This window comes from Leishmania braziliensis, chromosome 36, assembly GCF_000002845.2.
Source record: "Leishmania braziliensis MHOM/BR/75/M2904 complete genome, chromosome 36".
Lineage (NCBI taxonomy): Eukaryota > Euglenozoa > Kinetoplastea > Trypanosomatida > Trypanosomatidae > Leishmania > Leishmania braziliensis.
The window spans coordinates 2,282,757-2,304,156 of NC_009327.2; the positions used below are offsets into that span (position 1 = coordinate 2,282,757).

General features: G+C 52.9%; 4 protein-coding genes across 4 annotated transcripts; all 4 read right to left on the reverse strand.

Annotated features, from left to right (window-relative positions):
• Nucleotides 1–1,702: 1,702 nt before the first annotated feature.
• On the reverse strand, nucleotides 1,703–2,872 carry LBRM_35_6260 (conserved hypothetical protein; the record flags this gene model as incomplete). The annotated part of the gene is made up of 1 exon (XM_001569189.1): nucleotides 1,703–2,872. The coding sequence occupies one exon, from the start codon at nucleotides 2,870–2,872 to the stop codon at nucleotides 1,703–1,705; it is 1,170 nt and encodes a 389-aa protein (XP_001569239.1).
• A 10,024-nt stretch (nucleotides 2,873–12,896) lies between these two features.
• On the reverse strand, nucleotides 12,897–13,844 carry LBRM_35_6270 (putative glycerophosphoryl diester phosphodiesterase; the record flags this gene model as incomplete). The annotated part of the gene is made up of 1 exon (XM_001569190.1): nucleotides 12,897–13,844. The coding sequence occupies one exon, from the start codon at nucleotides 13,842–13,844 to the stop codon at nucleotides 12,897–12,899; it is 948 nt and encodes a 315-aa protein (XP_001569240.1).
• A 2,147-nt stretch (nucleotides 13,845–15,991) lies between these two features.
• Nucleotides 15,992–17,902, reverse strand: LBRM_35_6280 (conserved hypothetical protein; the record flags this gene model as incomplete). The annotated part of the gene is made up of 1 exon (XM_001569191.1): nucleotides 15,992–17,902. One exon carries the CDS (start codon nucleotides 17,900–17,902, stop codon nucleotides 15,992–15,994), a length of 1,911 nt encoding a protein of 636 aa, XP_001569241.1.
• A 1,584-nt stretch (nucleotides 17,903–19,486) lies between these two features.
• LBRM_35_6290 (hypothetical protein, unknown function) lies at nucleotides 19,487–21,238 on the reverse strand (the record flags this gene model as incomplete). The annotated part of the gene is made up of 1 exon (XM_001569192.2): nucleotides 19,487–21,238. The coding sequence occupies one exon, from the start codon at nucleotides 21,236–21,238 to the stop codon at nucleotides 19,487–19,489; it is 1,752 nt and encodes a 583-aa protein (XP_001569242.2).
• Between the last annotated feature and the right edge of the window lie 162 nt (nucleotides 21,239–21,400).

The window sequence follows — 21,400 nt, forward strand, 5'->3', positions numbered from 1 at the left end:
TTGCGTCCGCCAGACTCCCCCGAGTCGCTTCACCAGCGGTATCGCGGGGAGACGCTCCCCATGGGGCCCTGGAGGACTCTCGGTGGCGTAGCTCGAGTTGTGCTCGTCATGTGCTGCGACATCCGCGCCTCATCGGCACACCCGGGCAGATGTGGGAGATGCCGCACGTTTCGCGCCGATGCACTATGGGGCGGATCGGTAGGGATCCTGCTGCACCCCACCCTCGCCTGAACCCGCACAGCTTCCCCTTCGAGCGGGTGGGCCAGGTGGAGGGGAGCGGTATATATGCCTCTGCAAAAAGAACGCGTAGCTGATCCTTGAGAAGAGACACACAGAGGGGTGGCTCGGAGGACGACTTACGTGGGAAGCCCATGAACCGCAAGGAAGATAGGGGTAATCAAGTCATAGCATGACACGCAGTATGCTTGGAGCCTCGAGCAATCCTCCCGTCACGCGCCACATAGTTGACACCATGCCGGATGGCAGGTCTCTATAGCAAATGCGGAGTGGAGTATCACGATGCCACAGGAGCAGTAAGTAGGACACCGTCTATACTCCACGCTATCCCTGTCAGCCACGCGCTGGTGCACGAATACAAAGTACAAGCAGCTGCCTGTGCGGCACTTGGCTAGGAGGGTCTGCTGTCGCCTCGTAAGCACCGACATCTTTTTCGGCTAGGGAAGGGCTGCTGCCTAATGGCTTTTTGCTGCAGTTTGTCGCAGTGTATATTGCGGACTCGGGAGACATGGCGGAATACGAAAACACGAGGGCGGGAGGGCTGTAGTGGTGCGCGTTGGTTGGATTGCATGGGTGTGCACAGTTCTACATGTTATACGTGTGCGTAGTCGCAAAAAGGGCAAAGTGTCCGAGGCAGGAAACATAGTGTGACCCACTAGGGGCGAAAGCGAGAGAACGGGCGCCATAGAGTGCGGAGGAGAAGCGAAAGACTGTACGCGGAGTAAGAGGCTCCTACAAAAAGGACACGACACCAACAACATAGACAGCGCCACAGAATAAGTCCCTCATGCTGAAACATGTCCACATTAACATGTTTAGAATCACAGAATGCAGAGAGTGGAGAAAAAAATTCGGCTTGAGTTTGATCTTCTCTCTCTCTCTCTCTCTCGATATCAAGGCGAAGGGATTCGAAACATCACTGCTTGTTCGTAATGTGTCGTGTTTTCATGCCCTTTCCGAGACACCGATTGCTGGTTTTCAGAGGGTGCCATCGTTGTCAGATTTGTGGACAGACGTAGCGCTGGGGAAGAGTGTGGGGTGCAGGTTTCCGGAGGGAGGGGTGTAAGGGCAGAGGAAGAAATACAAAGAGACGAGAACGGAGTTGATCTGCCAGAGTACCAGGGGACACCGATATGAAGGCGAGATGAAGTCCTTCCAGAACATTTGGCATGAAGTCTCACGCGGCGTCCATCGGCATACGTATATGTCCAGTACCTGCAGAGGTGTTCTGTGATGATAAACACTTCAGCTGTCTTGAATCGCTTTCCCTCTCCGCTTTGCTCTCGTTTGTCTTCTGCTGTACTGCGGAAAAAAAAAGGAGGAGGGCAAGGTAGTGGCTTACATGCACCGGGTAAGAGGCACCTTCTTCTCAGTGTGTCGTTGGCTGTGGTCGAGAGGCTGACGTGTACGAGTCAACGCGTGCATGGGTCTGGCATAGGCGGATTTGGGGTGCTCATCAAGGGACTCAATCTTGCCGCCATGCAGCTCCGGCACGAAATGCCTCTCCGAGGAGGTCGGCGTCGTAGTTGAAGAAGGGATCCAAGGCAAAGGACTGCACGTAGTTATCTTCTTCCGAAAAGACCTCCTGAAGCTGGGCTAAAAAGTCGGCGTTGTAGGTCTCTCGAAAGGTTTCGTCAGGTGTGCCCAAGTTCACACACGAATCCTGCAGCCCCGGCAGCGCAACACTCTCCCCAGCTGAAGTCATGCTTGAGGCACAGCTTTCACGTCCACTCGGAGACCGCTCTCCCAACGCATCAGAGGTAACACCGGTGTCCCTAGCGCACGGCGTCTGCGATAAGCGGGATTGCCCAGAGAGAGACGTAGCCGGCTCCTCCACCTCCTCGGCAAGTATTTCGTCTAGCGTCGGAAGAGGGAGCTGTGAAGACGGGGTCGGTAGATCGCCTCGCGGCTCATCGGGTACGCCGAATAGAACACGGGGTGGGGGAGCGTCCGTCTCGAAGAAGTTGTCGAAGTTGGTGAGAGCTTCCGTCATACCCTTGTCGAGGAATGCGACAAGATTGCCAGTGCGCGTGCCCTCCTCCAGCTGAATCGTTTCCAGACCCTCCTTTTCGGCGACACAGACCGCATCAGACGATACGCCGACAGATGCCGGTGATATTGTCTTGTCCAAAGACTGAAGTTCGCTTTCGTATCGATGTGGGGGACACGCCAAGGACAGCAGCGTAGCATACTTTTCCTGGACGTGGGCGGTGTGGCGCTCAGCCAGTGCGCGTTGCGCTGCTAGCAGTTCGTGCTGCTGCAGAGGTTGGCGCAGGTCGGCAGATGGGGCACCTGACTTGCATGCCCGCGGCACCGCATTGCCTGCCGCCGCGTCAACAGCAGATGGGGACTCCTCATAGCCCTCGAGCTTTGCCAGCGCGGTCACCCTATCATTATGGGTAAGATGCAAAAAGCTTGCGATGAAGCTCACCGCGTCCTCTTCATAGCTATTCATGAAAGCCTCCAGGGTGGCCTGCCCTGCATCAGGACTTGACGATGAATCAGAGCGCACTACCGCCTGGTGCGGCACCGGGTCAACTAAAAGCTTAGTAGCAACTTCGGTGCGATGTGCTGCGTGGAAGCGCAAAGCATCGCTACTGCTGCTGCTGCTGCTTCTGTGCCCAGGCTCCGTCATTGCACCATTTCAAGAAGAAGTCACAACGCAGAAGACGCGTCACGGAAAACAACGAATAGGACAATCAATCCGAAAGAGGCTGTAGGACTAAAGGGGCCCCGTTTCCAATCTGTTTTGTGGTTCGTTTTCACATGAACTTCCTGCCTCTATGACGATGCACAACTGTGCAATTCCTCTCTTCTTGCTCGAGGCGACGAGAGGTCCGTGGTTGCAGCCCGTTCCTCAGTGAAGTGTGCACCGCAGAAGGAGTGAAGAGGTGAGTGAGTCGGTGCGGGGCGATAAAAAGAGCCCCCATCGATGTCAGCCAAAGGAAAGCCAACGTGAGTCGTGTCAAACGCCTCGCCAGCGAAGACGTGCGAATCACGTGATGAATAGGCAAAGGAAGAGGTCGTGATGTAGAAGAGGCACATGAGTGGTGGTAGCCTGTAGAGCGCACTTTAGCTTGACCCGCTTTTTCCCTCATTCAGGCTCATACAAATCCCAATGACGTGGAGTAGGGAGAAGGCAAGTGCCACATCCTGCCTCTCTCTCTGTTGGTATGCTGGAATCTGCCACGGCTGCCGTACCATGTCACCCTCGCGTGACAGCGCGCCACTGTGCTCTTTTTTTTTTTGGGCTCAGTACACTTGCATAACGCAACCTTCGTCTCTAACGTCTAGCAACAGCCTTGGGAGAGTCCCAGCAGAACAACGGCACGCCGCATCGCCTAGCCGCCCCTGTTTCGCGTGATTGATGGGGAGGATGGCGAAAGGATGCGTGTTCCTCCAAAATGTGAAGAAGCACTGCAACCTAGAGAGAAGAAGACACTTGTGACCGAAAAGTTGAGGAAGGAGAACCCCCAAAATACCAATTGAAGCACAACAGGCACGGGAGTAACGTAAAGCAAAGGAGAAAGCGGAGAGAGTGGGGGGAGGAAGGGAGGCAAAGCACCCCCCCCCCAAAAAAAAAAGAAACGTATAAAAGTGCCGGATAACGGCAACGATACCGCCCGCCCCGGCACACAGGGCCACGCGCCATAGAAAAGCACATGGGCAGAGGAACGTGTAAAGAGTGGGAGAGGGGGAGCAACGAGGTGGTTGCGTGACTTTCACTCTGTGTGGTGTGCGAAGTCTACGTAAAGTAATGCGGCGAAAGACACGAGAACAGAGGTTACGAACAGCACAACAATGACATAGACAAAGGTCCACCCGCGCTGAGAAACCCCAACTGTGATAATCCACAACGAGGGGAGCAACATTTAAGATGCATCGGCAAGCCAACATGGTACGTGTATATATATATATATATTTCCATGGGAAAACGTACGTGTGCTGCTTCGAAAGGAGAAGGTACGTGCGCATATGGTGCAGACGGCAGCAGCAATGACATCAATACGAGTCGTTTCAGAAAACTTCTGGTGGGGGTTTCAGTTTGCATGAGTGAATGCTTAGCGCGAGTGCTTTTTCCTGAACGGCCGACGATGTGGTTCGTCCTCTGGAGACAGCATCACTGGCCCTCTCTGCTCGAACGACCGCGTATGCACGACATCGATAAGTGTGAATAATACGCTTTGTATACGTACAGGGGGGAGGGGAATGCTAGCAACACGTCACATCAGCTGCGGAGTAGCTAGGGAGACGGATATGTAGAGAGAGAAGAGAAGCAGCAGGCGAATCCATTGGAATCGTTTTAGGGGTCAAAAGGGTACCGCAGCTGCCCTCGTCCCTCTTTCTCCGCTTACCGCCGACGGCTCAGCTCTGGGCAGCACTTCAGCCTGTACTGATTGCTGTGTGTGCCGATTGGATCTCATATCCACTGGGCACACACAACAGTCCCACTTCTAAAAGAATAGAATGGGGTGCGGTACTGAGTGTTCGCTACGATGTTGCTGCTTATAGAATGGCGGGGGGAGAGGGGAGGAATGAAGTTAAAAAAAAACGGATATTAGTTGGAAGCGAGCGTGTGGGCCTCACTTCGTCCTACGCACCAGCAATGAAAAACCCCCACCTCCTCCCCGTCAAAAAACAAGCAAAAAAATGCACAGCTCAAGTCCCCTGTTACTCTTTTCACCTCCCTGCCACCTTCTCTCCTCCGATTCCTCCACTGTTTAGAAGGTTGAAAGATAAAAGCAAAAGTGCAACCGGTGCAGTGAGGACAGTGAATGGGCTCTAAAAAATAGGGCGTGAGGAAAAAATGGAGAAGTGCAGAGAAGCACTATAGACAACAGGCTCGACTGGCAAAGATGCGAGCGAGCAGGAGCAACGACAGCAAAGCAAAGCAGACGCGAGAAAACAAAGAAAAAGGCAGAAAACGAATAGTTACCAGCAGAGAGCGGCGCCCCAAACAAAAGGAAACGTCTGCGTGAACTGCAGGCGCTACGCACATTCGCATCGGCTTTGCGTACGTAGGCACGGCGGAGGAAACACACACGGGTCTGGGTGCCATAACGCATAAGAAAAAAAACACCCACAGAGGTCCCTTGCGTGCCTGTGCATAGGACTTGCACGTATGCCTCGCAAGACACAACGCTGATCGCGCATGTACCACCCTGGATGTACCCGTGCGGTGAAGCAGAGAGAACGGAGACAGCAGTGGACACATGAATTCCAGAGCCAACAGCAGAAGGAGAAGAGGTGGGGAAAGGGAGGGTAACAGTGAACCGCAACGAAATCTTCAGCGGAAAAGGTACAGAACACAAGCTACACACGCACGAAAAAAGAAGCACAGACCCCACGGGGGGTATGCTTATCGCCTCAGCTCTCTCCAGTGTACCTCTTCACCGTCCAAGTCTGCTTCCAGTACCACCCAGAGATTCCACGCGAATGCTGGCGGGGCTAAGGTGGAGGAGGGGAACGTCCACTCAAGAAAAAACTTCGATGCGAACACACACAAAAAGGAGATAAGAAGCGCCCAGAGGGAGAGGCGCATGGCAAAGGCAATGATACCCCCTCGAAGGACATTCGTGACCCCACCAAAACCACTACCCGCCCCACAGACGCACACACGCACAAGTCAGGCAACCCTATCGCTGATATCAACGTCAATAGTCACTAAAGTAAAGCGTCAAGAGATGTACGCACAAGAGAACGCGCAGACACACGCAGAAAAAAGAGGAAACCAGAAGAGCACGTGCTGTAACTCACCTACACAAGGAAAATATAAAGCAAAGACCCAAACATGCGCTCCGAATCGACAAGCAAAACTACAACAAAAGGTGCATTGTAGCCACGACTAAGAGAACGACACCCGTACACCGAAGGCGTTGAGTCAAAGAGCTACGTCGAGTGCGCTTCGATGCGGGGTTCCTGTTGGTGTCTGCTTTTTCTTACCTGCTTGTGTAGGTGTATATGTGCGTGTGTATGTGTGTGTGTGTGTAGGATAAAGTCATTACCAAGATGGGTACGAACGAAAGAGACGCGAACTAAGGAAGAGATGCAGCAACTCATTTCTGTTGCGACCAATTTCTCTTTGTAACATCGAATGAGCGTGAGCGTGTATGAGCATGGTGAGTCACAGATAGGGAAGGGGCAAGGCTGCGCTCTCGTCTTCAAAGACGCAGAAAGTCGATCGGGTTCCGTGGTCGTTTGGCCTTCGGCACGTTTCCTGTATGGGTGGATCTGCAGCCTCCCGTTGAGATAGAGAGTAGATAGCCAAGGAAGACTGTAACAGCCGAGAAAAAGAGCAAACAGAAAAAAAAAAGAGCTCAGCCGAAACGAAAATGAGGTTGACCTGCAACTGAAATCTTATACCCACACTCTCTGCAGCACGAAGAAGGCTGCAGGGGGCATCAACACGCAGAAAATAGGCATACACTGCACACTCGAAGAGTCCTTCTACCGAGCCTCGCATGGGCGGAGAGAAACAAGAGAGAGAGAGACGGAGAGAGAGGCATATATAAATAAGGTCGAACCATTGCCATTTTTCATGTAGCTGCAGAGGGAGGGGGGGGGAGGGGATCCGCAAAGAGACACCAAACCGCTAGAGCGGCTGAGTATGAACAAGGCACGAGAAATTGGCATTCGCGTCCATCTTCTCGTTACCCCTTAATTTGTGCTGTCTTGAAACCCAGCTTTGCTCCGTTATTCTTTTTCTTTCGTTTCCTTCCCTTTGGTTGAAAGACCCTTTGCCTTGTTCCTTGCCCTGCTTGGCCTTTTCTTTCTGCTTCGTCATTTGTGATGCGTGGTGGCTTTAATTCCTAAAGAAGGAAAAAACAACAACAACGCGGAGGGGGGGGGGGGGGGGGCAACGTATAAGGAAAAAGAGAGGAAGTGAGACAAGCAAAGACGGAGCAACAGACGAGCCAAATAAAGAAGTGAACCCCCGCCCACACACACACACACACACACGCGAGCACAAGCGTGTAGATATAAAGGTGGCACGAGAGATGGCTCGGAAACAGCAACGAAACAAAAAGAAGCGCTATAAAACAGAGAACGAGATGTGGAAAAAATTAACGTGGGGTAATCACAGGAGGAGATCCAAGGGAAACAGGCGACGTGAGGTGGTGTGCCTTGTTAGGACAAGCAGGAAAGGGAGGCGGGAAGACGCGAGTGAAGAGATCCCGTAGAGGCTTACAAATGGCAGAGAGATCGGGGACGTAGTGGACATTCTCAACGCGTCTCCAGCCCATCGCTGGTGATGCAATCCTCGCACAGATACCCGCGCGTCTTGATATTTACCTCCTCGGGACTTCTGCGAGTGAGGGCAGCTCCGCCTGGAGCACGAGGCATCGCAGAATTAGGCACATCAACGCACTTCCTCGTCGCTTCGCCTTTGATCCCAGGAAGCAGAAAACCTTATCTTCCCTACCGCTTCGTCATTGCCTCTCCCCCCTCCCTGCTGTGTTGTTCTGGGACGCCTTCTCTCTCCTAGCTTACTACCGCTTCTCAATGATGGTAATTATGGCGCGCACTGTTTCACGTTCTCTCCTCCTTCGGACTGTGGATTTGAGTTCCCGATGTGCAAAGATACATACAAAATGGGGGAAAGGAAGGGAAGAGGGGTCTCAAAGAGGAGCAGAACAGAGGCGTCAGGGAGTAACGAGTACAAACATTTGATCATCCTGACAGGAGGGCGGAAGAAGATGTCTACGATCTACAATCCTGCGCAAGGGCACGCAAGCACAAGTGCGCCGTCAGAAACAGTCCAAAATAAAGGAAAGAGTGCACAGGTTGTCGAATATTTTAAAAGTACCGCGCCACTTCGCCTGAAAGCGGTGCTAGCCAAAAAACTCATGAACACAGGGGAGAGAGAAAGGTGTCGTTAAGTGTGTGTTGTTTAGTTCCACGTGTCCGCACGTGTAACCTCTCGGTCTCTATGTGCAGCTGAATCTTGCGCTGTGTCGACAGTCACCCTTATACTTTTTCTCCGATTTTCGTATCATATCTTGTGAGATGCTTTTTTTTTTCGACTAGGTGTCAGTTCTGTAGTGACGCTGTTCTCCGCCTCACACACAGATTCGTTTTCTTTGGCATTTCTCTCTTCCTGCTGTGGGTGGTTCAGCCGACACGCTGCGTTGCGGTGATTGGCTTTCAACGAGAAACATCCTTCAGAGCACGAGTCAGAGACACCCAAGACAGCGTGGGTCCCGTAGAAGTGGGTCTCGTCGGGTGCTTCCTACTTTCCCGCTCAGTTTCCACATCGAAGCATGAATGCGCCGCCACATGTTGCGGTTTCATCTCTTTAGCCTTCTGCTTTGCACCCTCATCACGGTTCTGACCGATCACTTCTTCCTCAGTCGGCTACTGTGCTTCTTGTTCTCTGCGTTGCGGTGTTCGCCAGAACAGCAATCCAGATCCCCAGTGCAGTCAGCACAAGAGAAACAACACACTCACACTACAAGAGAAGATGGACACAGAGAGAGAAAGGGAGAGAGAAGGAAAAAAAAAACAAGAGTAGCCAGTGCCAGGTAAATAGCTAGAAGGAAGAAGATAACAATAGAGCACGAGAGCAACTAGCCCATCACTGGAAAATAAGCGAGAGATGGGCAAGGACGAATAAAATATACCCGCGCGTGAAAGACAAAGAACAGGGAGAAGATCGGGGAAAGCAACAAACGCAGCCACCCCCCCCCAAAAAAAAAAAGACACTCAGTCACGCAACGAACAAGCCGAAACCGACCTTCGACTAACAACACACAATCGCCGTAATCGGCACCCCATTCTCAGTTCCTTCCTTCGGCCAGAGAATATGAGCTGAATTCCACACGATCCGGCCTGCCACACCTCCACCCTGTGGTGCAAAAAACAGTACTAGATGCGCGTTCCGGCAATGCACTGATACAGTCAGCTGTGCGTCGCCCTTTTTCTCACGCTCTAACCATCTGCTTTGCAGTACTTCACGTGGTGCATCTTTCGGGGAGTGGCTCGGGATCCCTACATCATTAAGCAGTGAGGGCAGAATGAATTACGCTCGTGTGACGCTGACACTTCACCTACCATGTAGACGACACAACTGTGTTTACTACTGGAGCTCTTTCCGGCGCCACGCTAACCAGAACCTCGGTGCTGAAGACAGTGACGATATATTGTTCTGACCTCCCTACATTGTAGATCCTTGTCCCTGTCAGCATCAGAGGTGGTTCGGCATTGGCATGGATGGAGGGGGAGGGCTACCTGGGTTCTCCTCACAGAGTTGAGGGTACTAGAACCTGAGATACCACGCCTTGCGGTGCCCCCTCCCCAACCCTGTCATCAGCCCCGTACTCGAAATGGGAACCATAAGGAAAGGATAAGTAAACACCGCAGAGCGAAGCGACATTCGGGGGAAGCGCATTACGGCCATCGTTATCCAGTTTGACTGACCGCCATAAGGAAATCACACACAAAAAAATGAGGAAGCACAACGGAAGAAAGTTGAGGATGACTTCATCCACCATCCTGAAAAACTACAACAGAGCGCCTGTCACCAAGGATCTCAGTTAAGGGCGGAGAGAAGTGTAGTGACGGGCACAAGTACAGATGACGAACGAAGAAAATTATGATTTTTTTGTCCGTCGTTGTGCGGAAAGCGCAAGAGAAGCAGGTGAGAAGGAGCTCCAGCGGTGAGAAGTGCGGAAAAGACCTTGAGCGTGGTATGCATCAGGGGCAGATCATTAATTGGGCTCTTCTCCTGGGCTACTAGAAAGTGCTTTAGCACATGTTCCTTTTCTTGTCTTCTGTTCTTTCTCAGCACATGCACACCTATATACGCAGACGATTCATTGGCTGTGAGTCCAGGATGTTGCCAGCTCCGCTCTCACCTCATCTCTGGTCGAGGGCGTCAGAAAAGTGTGCACGGCGAGCAGGATAAAGGAAAGTAGGACAGTCAGGAGGAGGCGCTTCGAATCCACGCATGTCAACACACAACCGCAACAACTCTCAACGCACGACGTAAGCGTGATGTAAGAACCTGCCAGTGTCGAGGGGGGGGGGGGGGTAGAACAGAAGCTAAAGTGAAATGAAAAAAAGAATGGTACCACAGTGAAAATGAAAAGGGAAACCGAAAGTGAGAACACCATCGCGGTTCTTACAAGAGCATAGAAAAGTTGTAAGACAAGTGTCTGTGCCGTCCGCAGCCCAACAATCCAGCGTCCGCTCCCTTTTCCGACTCTCTATGGTAGAGAAGTTTCCCTCAGCGTTTCTTTTTTATTTCTCCTCTACTGAAGGATGTTCTCCTTTCGGTCTATACATCGCTTGGTTGTGGCGATTTTTGTTGCTTTTGCTTTCATAGAAGAATGCAAGCAGATTTCGACGTTTTGGGTTGTGGTATTCTACCACTAGTCAGCAAAGAGAAACAGACAGCCGCAGTTCACCGACCTCTGCTGCACCACGACTTTATCCTCGTCGCAACACGATGGGCAAAGGAGACGTTCATGGGCTCTTGGGCACTCCCTTTTTATATACTCCGGCATTTTTTGTAATCGTGTGATCGATCCTCTATCCCGCTCCTTCCGTTTCCCCTGTCTCGTGATGCTCGCTTTTAGTGAAGAGCGAAACACACAATGGGCGAAGCCAGCCGAGGAATCATCCACAACCACAGGGGAAGAAAAAGAGGACTAACTGCAGCGGGGATGCGAGGAGAGGACACTGCGAACAACATTTAAGAAGTTGCAGAAGCAGAGAGAGGAGGGAATGAGCAGCTCGAATACATGAGCGCGAACGAACAGCGCACCTGGCACACGGAGAGGTGTTAATACGATGAAAGTAAACGGATGAGTGGAGAAACGCCAACCAGAAATGAGAGAAAAAAGGCGTAAGCATGAAAAAAAAAAAAACGAAGAACACCACTCTTGCTTCTTCCAGATTTCCTACGCCGTTTACTTCGTACTCTCTCAAGAAATCCGCAGGTTCGTCATGAACACACACCAAAAAGACGCGAGGGCTCGTTGAGTTTCTTGTCTCTCCTAATGTGGCGTTGCAGCGAACGGGGAACTCCACCGAAAGGGGGAAATTAAGAGAAGCAGAAGATCAGTGCACCTCAGCATGTGTCATTTCAAGCAGCTGTGTATGCTCTTGCCTGCAGGGAGCACGACAGGAGGAGGGGATCACCGAAGCAAACAAACAAACAAAATAAAAACGGAGGAAGACATGACGTCATGCGTCCAGAAGCGCACTTCCACTGTCTTCCTACCCGTGGCGCATCAATTTCTCTGTCCTTTCAGAGTTTTCCGCCCCACATGAACCTCACTTGACCATTTTTTTTTTTGTTTAGAGATGCCCTTCACTCTCCATTGCATGACTGGCGGTCTCCCCCTCTTTCTTAAAGTGCTGTACGGTGACGCTTCTTGCTGCTGCGGTTGCTCTTCGCCCTGATTCTTCCTTTCCCTATCTCGTCTGCCTCTCGTTTGTGTGGTTCTTACGCCTTTTTGCGTGCCGTTGGCGTGGTTGGCGTAGCTCATCGCATATTCTCGCGTGTGTGTGTCTGTGAGTTTCTCGTCTTCTGGATGACTATCGCTACATCTTCTTCTCTCGGAGAGTAGTCCTTCTACACTTCAACTTTCTCACAAAAGGAGCGAACGCACACAACACGAGAGTAAAACGGAAAGGAGGGAAAATGAGTAGGGCAGAAGAAAACGCACGCGACACGAGCAACGCTTGCAAAAGAGGCACAACCAAACGGGTCAAGAACACACTCCACCCCTACACGTTCATTGTCTCCGTCCCTCTGGCTCTTCTTGTTGTTGTTGTCTGCATTCCTTTACTCTCTTCTCTCGCTCCCGTTGGGCTCTCTGCACTCGTCTTTGCGCTACGCTTGAGAGCAGATGAAAAGAAGGAGAGGAGAGACGAGAGGCGAGCGACGAGAAGGGGAGAGGGCTGGAGAAAGAGGTTTCGGCATCGAATCATTAAAGCCAGTGAATCAAACGAAAAAAGATACGCACGCAAAACTAGCAGAAGACAGAAAGACCCCCACCGAAATAGTGCTGAAAAAGAATCCAGATAAAGTCGAATAGAGTAGGGATAAAGGAAAGATGGCTGCGAAGAGGAGGAACACTAATGCACCCTCTGGTGCCGTTTGCGGCTGGCCCCTTGTCCCACACCTCTGCTTGTATTGCTATGGTTGCCCCTTCACCTTTGATGCCGTGCAACCGCCCGTCATATCCACTTCTGCTCCTCTTTGTTTCTAGTTTCTCTCGCTCTCTTCTCGGTGTCATAGATTCAGCGCTGTGTGCCCACACGGGCGCAAACCTCACATCTACGCGTATGGGTCAAGAGCGTAGAAAAAGATGATTGGGGTGTATTCGTCCCCAGGGCCAGCAGAGGGATGCAGGGGACTGCAGAACTCGAGCATGTGACTGCATTCCAATTGGCCCACACTACAAAGTACAGGGAGACCACCCAATACAAGCCGAAAAGAGAAAAGGAAAGTACAGAGGCGAATGGGCGTGAGGACAAGCACAGAGACGCGTCTTGAGCATCTCTTCATCTGTTCTGGATCATCTCTTCTGTCATCGAGAAGTATATATATATATACATACATATATACAAGTGTGTGCGCGACCTCGGAGAACCAGAAACACTCCGCAATGGCAGCACGGGTGCAGTTCCTTCCGCCTTTCATCCGCTTACTAAGAGTCACGCCCTTGAAGGTACGCGAGCAGCATCGCAGGTCGATCTGTCTGTATGATGCCGGCGCCAATGTGGTCCACCACGTAGCCCCAGTTGGCGTCCTTGTCGCGCAGAGCGTGATCATCGCTGTAGCCGCCGCAGGTTGTCGGCCAGATAGTGTTAATCCACAGCGCCGCCCCGGAACTCTTGGCGAGTTTTCGAATGTAGTGCAGCATATCAGTATTTTCATTTTCAAAATTCACCTCGTACAGGTCGTGATTGGTGGCGAAGACGCGGTCGATACTCTCGTAGGTTGTCGTATCCGTAACACTCACGATAGGCATGAAAATAACGCTGTTGAGCAGATCCACCGAGTACCTCTTGCACAAGTCCTCGAAGGAGATCTCCGACTTTAGTATCGTCTGCTCCACCATCCCTGTCTTCACAAGCAGTGGGTAGAGCTCATCCAGGTACACGTCGGCCTTGTCCAGGTTGAGGATGACGCGGTCCTTCGCCAGCAGCAGCACCTCCTCCACCGTCGGAACCGTGAACTCGGTCATGTTCCCCAGCCCGTCCTTCAGACGCAACGCACGCACCTCAGCGAGGGTGTGATCGCAAACTCTACCCGTACCGTTTGTTGTACGATCGAGCGTCTCATCATGCATGAGGATAAGCACGCCGTCGCTCGTGCGCCAGACATCGACTTCGACAATGTCTGCTCCCATCTGAATGCAGCTTTCCACAGCTTCGAGCGTGTTCTCGACGTAGTTACGCCAGTCACCGCGGTGGCAGGCGACACAGACCGGTAAATTGGAGTCGGGGGAGTGCAGCGAGATGCGTAGGTGAGGTCGTGGGCTCATGAAATCTCGGATAAACCGTTGGTTGAGCGACTTGTCGTTGACCTGGTTCTTCTGCGCGAGGGCAGTGCGCTGAAACAATGGCTGACACATGGTTGACGCTGACAGCATGCTGGTTGGCGGTATCTGAGAGTAGGTGAAGAGGAGTGGAGCGAAAAAGGGGAAAGCGACGGGGACGGTGGGACAGTGAAAGGACGTAGGCCCTATCACGGAGGAGAGGGAGCTTCAACCAAAGAAGAACAAAATCATAAACATAAAACAGGGCGAGTGCAGAAAACTCAGCAGGATGCCCTTCGAGTAGGCCGAGAACCAAAACGCACAGCACAGAAGACGGCAGACTTTTCTCCTTTTCTTCCTCGCATGTCACAAGAAGAAGCGAGAAGGAGAGCGATCAGTGCAATGACGATGTGCGTCCGGGTGTGTGTATGTGTGTGTGTTTGCGTTGCTTTGTGCTTGTGCAACGGTGGGTGCAGCAAGAGAGAGCGTCAAAAGGCGTGTGAGGAAGCGTTGCGTGTCATTTCCTTTTGTGTGGGTGTGTCGGAACGAGAAGGAGCAAATCCGCGTCGAGAGGGAAATACACATCCCCCCCAAACGCACACACACACACACAAAGACAGACAGACAGACGCACCATCCCCCCATGAGGAAGGTTTTGGCAGAGCAAGCGAGGCCCAGCAGGTTGATTAGGTAACGCCATGATTGATGGACAAGGGAAAAAGGAAACGCGACAGAAGGAGATGGACGAGATGTGTCACTGTAGGCAACATGCGTTTGCTAGTCAATGCTCAGAGAGCAAAGCAGCAGAACGTGGGACATGTGGCTAGATGGCCTTCGCCAGTGTTGTTTTGCCAGCTCACACGACAACAGTTCGAGACGTCCAGTCCTTGAAAGAGGTACGACCGGAGAAGCTTGGCGCCAAGAGCGCACGCTCCCTCACAGAACAGCAACAGAATCGCCAAATAACCAAGCGCAGAGCGTTTCAGGATAGCTCGGTGACTTATTGAGGCACGCTTTTCGCGAGTCGAGTGAAGAGCAAGTTGGTCAAGCTGAGCATGACCCACCGAAGGAACAGAAATGACGCACATATACACGTACCCACAAAGGCACACACACACACACAAACCTTAAATAGCTGAAGTCCTCTCCAACACCGAACTGGCACACACGCACATGCATACAATGGAGTCCTCTGACACTGCATCATCAACACATACACACACACACACGAAGGGGGAGGGGGAATCGCGTTAATACGTGACAGGGAAATGGAGATTTGCACCCCCATACACCTGTCAAAACCTTCAGAGATGGCAGACAGAAACTGAGAGGAGCAAGACGACGCGAGGACGCGCTTCAGCAAGACTGAGTGTTGCGCTCATTTGGCTACAGAAGCGCCACCTGTCCTTTTTTGCACTTGGATTACGTGCGAGGAGGTATCAGCGCGAAAGCAACAAAAGAGAGCAGCACAGCAACTGCGAAGGAGATAACAACGGCGGACAAACGAAGCACAGAAACAAAGCCCTTCTCCCCTCACCCCACCCCCCAAAGAACGTATCTCTAATGACAATGATGTGACTATATATATATATGTATGTGTGTGTGTATATACTGAGAAGTGGCAAAGGAAAACGAAGCGAACAACAGACGCAGACGCACATGGTCACGCAGTAGTAGTCTAAGTTAGAAGGAAAAAGAAAGAGAGAAAGCCAGAAAAGCGAATGACAATGAGGGAGGGCAGCAGATCAGCAGAGAAGCGAAAAGAAAGACTCTGCGCGCGTCTGGGTGTTACCCACTCTTTAACTCTAACTCGGTCTCTTTTGCTTTGTTCTACTTTATTTTCTTGCGTCTGCTCTTACCGTTTTCTCTTTACCTCTGTCTTCAGCGAGTCATGGCCTGACAATACGATGACTTGACAGAATGGAAAGCGTGAGCGGAGCGCGTAGAACGAGTGTGGTGCGATATGCAAAGACCAAAAAGAGTCGGCAGCGCACGCCTGACAGAGCTTGAAAACAGCAGCGACACCTGTGGTCCCTCTACGTCAGATATCCATCAGGTCAGTGAGAGAGGGAGAGAGCGCGCGCGGGTGGGGAAATTCTCGAGAGAGGAGATGAAAAAGAAGAGTAAGAGCGACAGTGAGAAAATGAGGAGGGATGGCCGAAGAGAATACAGGCGAGGCGGCGAGGCACGTGAAGCCGTGATGATTGCGTACGCAGCGAGAGAGAGAGAGAGAGACTTGCACAAACTCACACCGTGCTCACCTACCTCCTAGTCACCGCGTTCTTGGAGGCATAAGAAGTGACTGAGGAAAAAGAAGAGGACACGGATGAGTAGGAGCTGCTGCGTGTGTGTGATTCTACCTGATTTTCACTCGTGTAGTCAGCCCCTTGGTCGAAGTACGTCGTCTGGTCTGTGTAAGTGTAGCTGTTCGAATATGTGGCGTCTTCATATGTGTCTGACCCTGCTGTCCGCTCGTCCATGTACGTTGTAACCTCCGTATAGTCCTCCTCGCCCGATATAGCACTAGCGGGTATGCCTGAGTAGACATCCGGCGTCTGGCGTCTTGGTGTGGGGCGACGACTCGACGCGCCTCTCACGTCACGGTCGGATGCGCTGTGTGCTGCACGCTGCGGAGCGTCACGGGCGCGCTGCGCCGTCGAGGTCGTGCGCCGCGACGCCCCATAGCTACTAGAGTCATCCTGGTTACTGATGGGCGTCTTGCCCCTATAGGCGACCTCGCCATCGTCACTGCGGTGTCTGTCGGATGGCGCTTGCAACCGCTGTTCCATCGCTTCTGTGAACACCGGCTCTTCCTCGTCCGTCACGAAGTCCTCGTACTCCTCGCTGTCGCTGTGGTTGTCCAAGCCTGGTGGGTAGGTGGTCAACGACGCCGTGGCGACATCCACATCATCCCAGTTGGGCTGCATCGTCTTAAAGAAGCGGACTGGGGCAGAGTCGGAGGTGTCCGTGCCGCCGAGCGTCTTTGTCGCCTCGTCGTCCTTGTCTTGCGGGGGTGTCCACTGGCTGTTTATACGGCGCTCCTCGCGACTGTGGTGACGGTAAAGAATAAGCTGCATGATCATCGTCACAATCAGGCACAGGAAGATCCAGGCAAGGGTGCTGTAGACAGGGATCAACGCATGCAGTAGGCGCACCTTCTCGCGGCCGCGTTCAAGGCGAACGGCGACGAAGTAGAGTGAAATGAGCAAAATGCCGTTCGAGAAGAAGGAGCCCACGGTGTCGAACGCCACCCCGGTGTCCATGCGGACACCGATAGTATATTTCATCAAGCTGCGCAGGTAGGCCTCGGCAACACGGAGGCCAGCGCGAACGCAAAATGGGATAAAGATGATGTACCACGAGTGGTTCAGTCGCCCGTCCAGCTTCAAGCCAATGAGCACCCACTGCGCGACCCCGCAGGCCATGTTTAGGAAGGCCATGGAAAAGATGCCGTAGTAAATCACAGAACTCGGGCGGATGTTGTCGACCTCCGCTTGCAACCGCACCCGACGCGGCCAGCGCCAGATGAGGGAGGTGGCATAGTAGAAAATGTCACCCAAGATGGGCATACTCATGTACTGCAGGTAGAATCCTCTACCCAACTGAGCGCCATTGCGGATCTGGGTGAAAAACACAAACGGGATGCAGAAGTAGCACACAGCGGCGAAGAGGTTGCCAACGGGGGAGAGGCGATCTATCTTGGACATCCCTTCCTCGTACGTCCTCGACGTGATGACGTTCACCGCGAGGGCAACGACAGAGACCGCGATCATGATTGTCACAAAGATCATGAGTGGCAATAAAATAAACTCCCAGTTCCACGAAATGTAGTTATCGTCCTTCACTGCAAGGAAGACGAAGAAGAAGATTAAAAGCGCCACCTCCACCAAGAGCACGAGCGAGTACACAACCACAGTGCCAACGGCTCCGAGGACAGGGACGAGCGGTCCCCATGTTCCGCTGGAGATGAACCCGTACGCATCCTCGCCAATGGAGTCGTACAGGTACTTGCGACTGCGGTTGTACAGAACAAGGTAGGCCTGATAGTAATGATGCCGCAGGGTGACCTTGCGAAAGTTCCACTTCACCTGCCGCGACGTCGTCGGTGGAATGAGGTCGAGAAGGTAGTACAACCTCCAGTTGGGCTTGTGCACCGGCCTGTCGACGTCCATCGGTCTTCAGTGAGGGATACAGCCGATGAAGTTGGAGGCACACTGTGTCTTTATTCACGCCGACACGCACAGAATACGGCACGTCAAGCGATGGAGGCCCTTTACGTTTTTCTTTTCGCAAGCGCTGAAGTTTGAGTCCCTTCAAAAGAAGGAGAAGGCGCTCCGTCGGCGTGACAACAGCAGCAAAACGTCGACAGTAAAGACGCGCGAAGCGAGCTGGTCAATGCTGTTCTGGCAAAGATATTTTTTTCCCCTTTCAAGATAAAAAAAGAGAAACAAAATGACAAAACGTGCGCCTACGCGGAAGGTTGGGCGGTCCTCAGAGAGAGAGAGAGATTGAAAGAAGCGGGATACATACATGAATACATGCATGCGCACATATGCACACACATATATATATATGTGTGTGTGTGTGTGGAGTTGTGTATGTATGTGTAGAGAGAGAGGGAGTGGGTGTGTAAAGGACTCCCGACAGCGAAACAAACAAGAAAAACGTGGCGGTGTGAAGGAAAACTACACCAGTCAGAGAAGCAAAGAAAAAGGGGGGGGGAACTGGTGGAGATGGGGAGAGGAAGGGGAAGGGGGTAAATGCCGGTGCGTTGGGCGGGGTGGGGGTAGCTGGGGGTATCTGTCAGTGCTTTAAGCCGAGGGAAACAAACAAACAATAAAAAAACAATGCCGACAATGATGGGAATATAGTCCTCTAGATTGCCCTTTCGTGGCGTTCACAGCCGAAAAAAAAGGATTTGGAAGAAGGAGAGAAGTGTGTGTGCGTGGGTGCGTACGTGTTTTCTTCTCACAGAAGAGGCGTCACCATCCACAATGACAACAATACGTCAAGCCGTACTGCTAAGGAGACTCGGAAAAGAGAAAATGTGAAGTGGTACAGTGAAGATGAGGGATGTACGAATGGCGGAAAAGAGGAATGATGATGTCCGCTTTCACTCACCCCCGGCGGATCGTTTATGCTACAGAACTTACAAGGGATATGATCGGGAAAAGGCTCCACGAAAAGAAGGAGAGAGAGGGGGAGGGCGAAAAACACTCAGACGCACCAACACATGAATGAAGCGCAGCGAGCGTGCGTGCCGTTTGGCAAACTGACTGAGGTGGGTACAGTGTGTGTGTATGTGTGGAGACTATCGCGAAGATAGGCAAGGCACGCGGGATGGACAGAGAGCAGAGAGGAGGTACACAGAAATCTGCAGACAGCCAGGCAAAGAGAGAGAGAGAGAGACCACGGTAGAGCATCGTGGAGAAGGAAACGTAGGTGAGGGCCACTGGCAATGTCACAGTGAGAGGGAGAAAATGCATCGACTCGAGCGAAGTTGCACACGGCCGCCACTGTCTTTGCTGTTGTTATTATTAGTATGATTATTATTAGTCTCGCGCGCAAGTACCACAACAAAACTAAAGAGTGAAGCGAGATGTCGACCACAATAGAAACAACAACAGGGGAGGAGAGGGACTAAAGATCAGGAAGGCTGTGTCAGCTGTAACCCTCTCCATCAGCCATTGAGCCTCTCGTTTTGCCCAACTCGAGCGTCCAAAGAGAAACGAGTCCTGCAGCCGTCACAGGGACGGTCAGCGGTGTCCCTTGTACTGCTCCTGCGTCACTGGATGCTTCCACGTCGTCGACTTCTTGCCTGACTGGAGAAAAAAGTACTGCATCGTGCGGCGCGACAACCCATACTCCCAACCGCTGGGAAGAGGCGGAAACGGAACATCCGGTGCGTGCGTGACGGCGGCGGGGTTGGTGCGCGATGCAGTGACTGCACTAGTGCTACTCGGCGCAGTAGTGTACGACTTGTTAGGCGGTACCGTAGAAGAGTTGATCACCTCTGTCGACGAGACGTCTAGAGCGGCTGCCAAAGCTTGAGTACCGTTGACAGCCTCCGTCGCTTCTCCCACGAAGCGCACGGACAGGTTGGAGTGGGAGATGGCCTGCTGCTGCGCCAGATGAGCACTGGCGGCGTCCGCGAACTGCACAACACCGTACCGGTGCGCGTCAACAGTGCGCACCGTCTGTGCGCGTCGAAACCCGTCGCACCGCTGGAACATGTACACAAAGGCTGTCTCGTCAATTTCAGGGGGAAGCGGTAACACCACAAGCGTATCCGTACGTCTCGCCTCCTGCCACGCGCTCTCTACCGGTGAGGGGATGTCCTCCGTCGAGGTGCTGGAAGTCGGGGTCGTCTTCCTCAAGATGAGCATCGGTGGGACTAGCAGCCGCCACTGCTCACAAGAGCGCAGGTGTACACCGTTGCACTGTCCACCCGCCACGCACTTGTCCTTGTCGCACTGCGGATCGAACTTCGCGCACACATCGATGCCCGTGAAGTCGCCCCTTCGGCGATGCTGGAGATACGCCGCTAACCCCAACGTTGGAAAGAGGCCCCCAGTCGACAACACACACCAGCCATACGCACCTCGCGCGAGGACAGTGTCCCGGGCATCAGAGAAGAGCGTCGCACCGTTCGTTTTCGTCACGCTGGGTGAGGCAGCGTTCATCTGGTACATGTGCACCTGTGCCCGCTGCTCCTCCTCGGCTGTGTACGGCTCCGTCTGCCTTGACACAATGGGTAACCGCTGAATACTCACACGCGCCCACTTAGAGCGCCTACCCGGCTGACACAACAAGGCCGCACACAGGTCGGCAGCCTCGGCGATCGAGAAGAACACCGTAGCCCACTCATAGTCGTGCTCCTGGGGTGGGACGTCCTGCAGCAGCGCGATCTGCTGAGGCGACTCCAGAAGTACTAGCTCCACGTGGCTAGTCATGCGTACCGACTCGATCTCGTCCATCACCTGCTCCTTGTTCAGTCGCGTAGAGGCACGAAAAACGCCGAGACGCAATCCGGCTCGCACGTCCATCTCACTGATGTCCTTGGCTGACGCACTCAAGGTAGGCAACGGCGGGGCCACGCCACACGCATTGGGCGGTGAATAAGGGGAGGAGATAGGGCCGTATCGTACCGCGGCGACAGGTGGCGATGGCGGCGCCGGAAAAATGGATGTGCCGCCCCGTATCGATGGCGCCAAGGTGGGGACTGCCCATGTCGGTAGTGAGTGACGCAGTCGCTGGCTAACCTCTTCCAAGCGTGGCAGCTTGCGCGGCGCCTTTTCTGCGTCCGCATCGTGGCTGCTCCCTTCGTCAGAGCTGCCAGCGCTCGTGGATGCGGTAGTAAAAGTGGATGCGGTAGTAGAAGTGGAAGCCGATGCTGAGAGAGACACGGAGGACGTAGCGGAGCCATTAGACTTGGAATAATCCGAGGAGACCTCGTCAGATGCAGAGGGACCAGATCTTGTAGACCGCGTTACTTCTGTTCTGGACATCGACAGAGAGCAGCTCTCCTCTTTTTCGCTACTGCTGCTTCCGTCGCTTCGACCCCGGCTGTCGCTGCGAGACGCAGACGGGGATCTCGAGGACATCCGCTCTCTCTCTCTCTCTCCGTGAATACTAGGAGGTAAGCAAGTGGCGATGCTGTGAGTCGATGG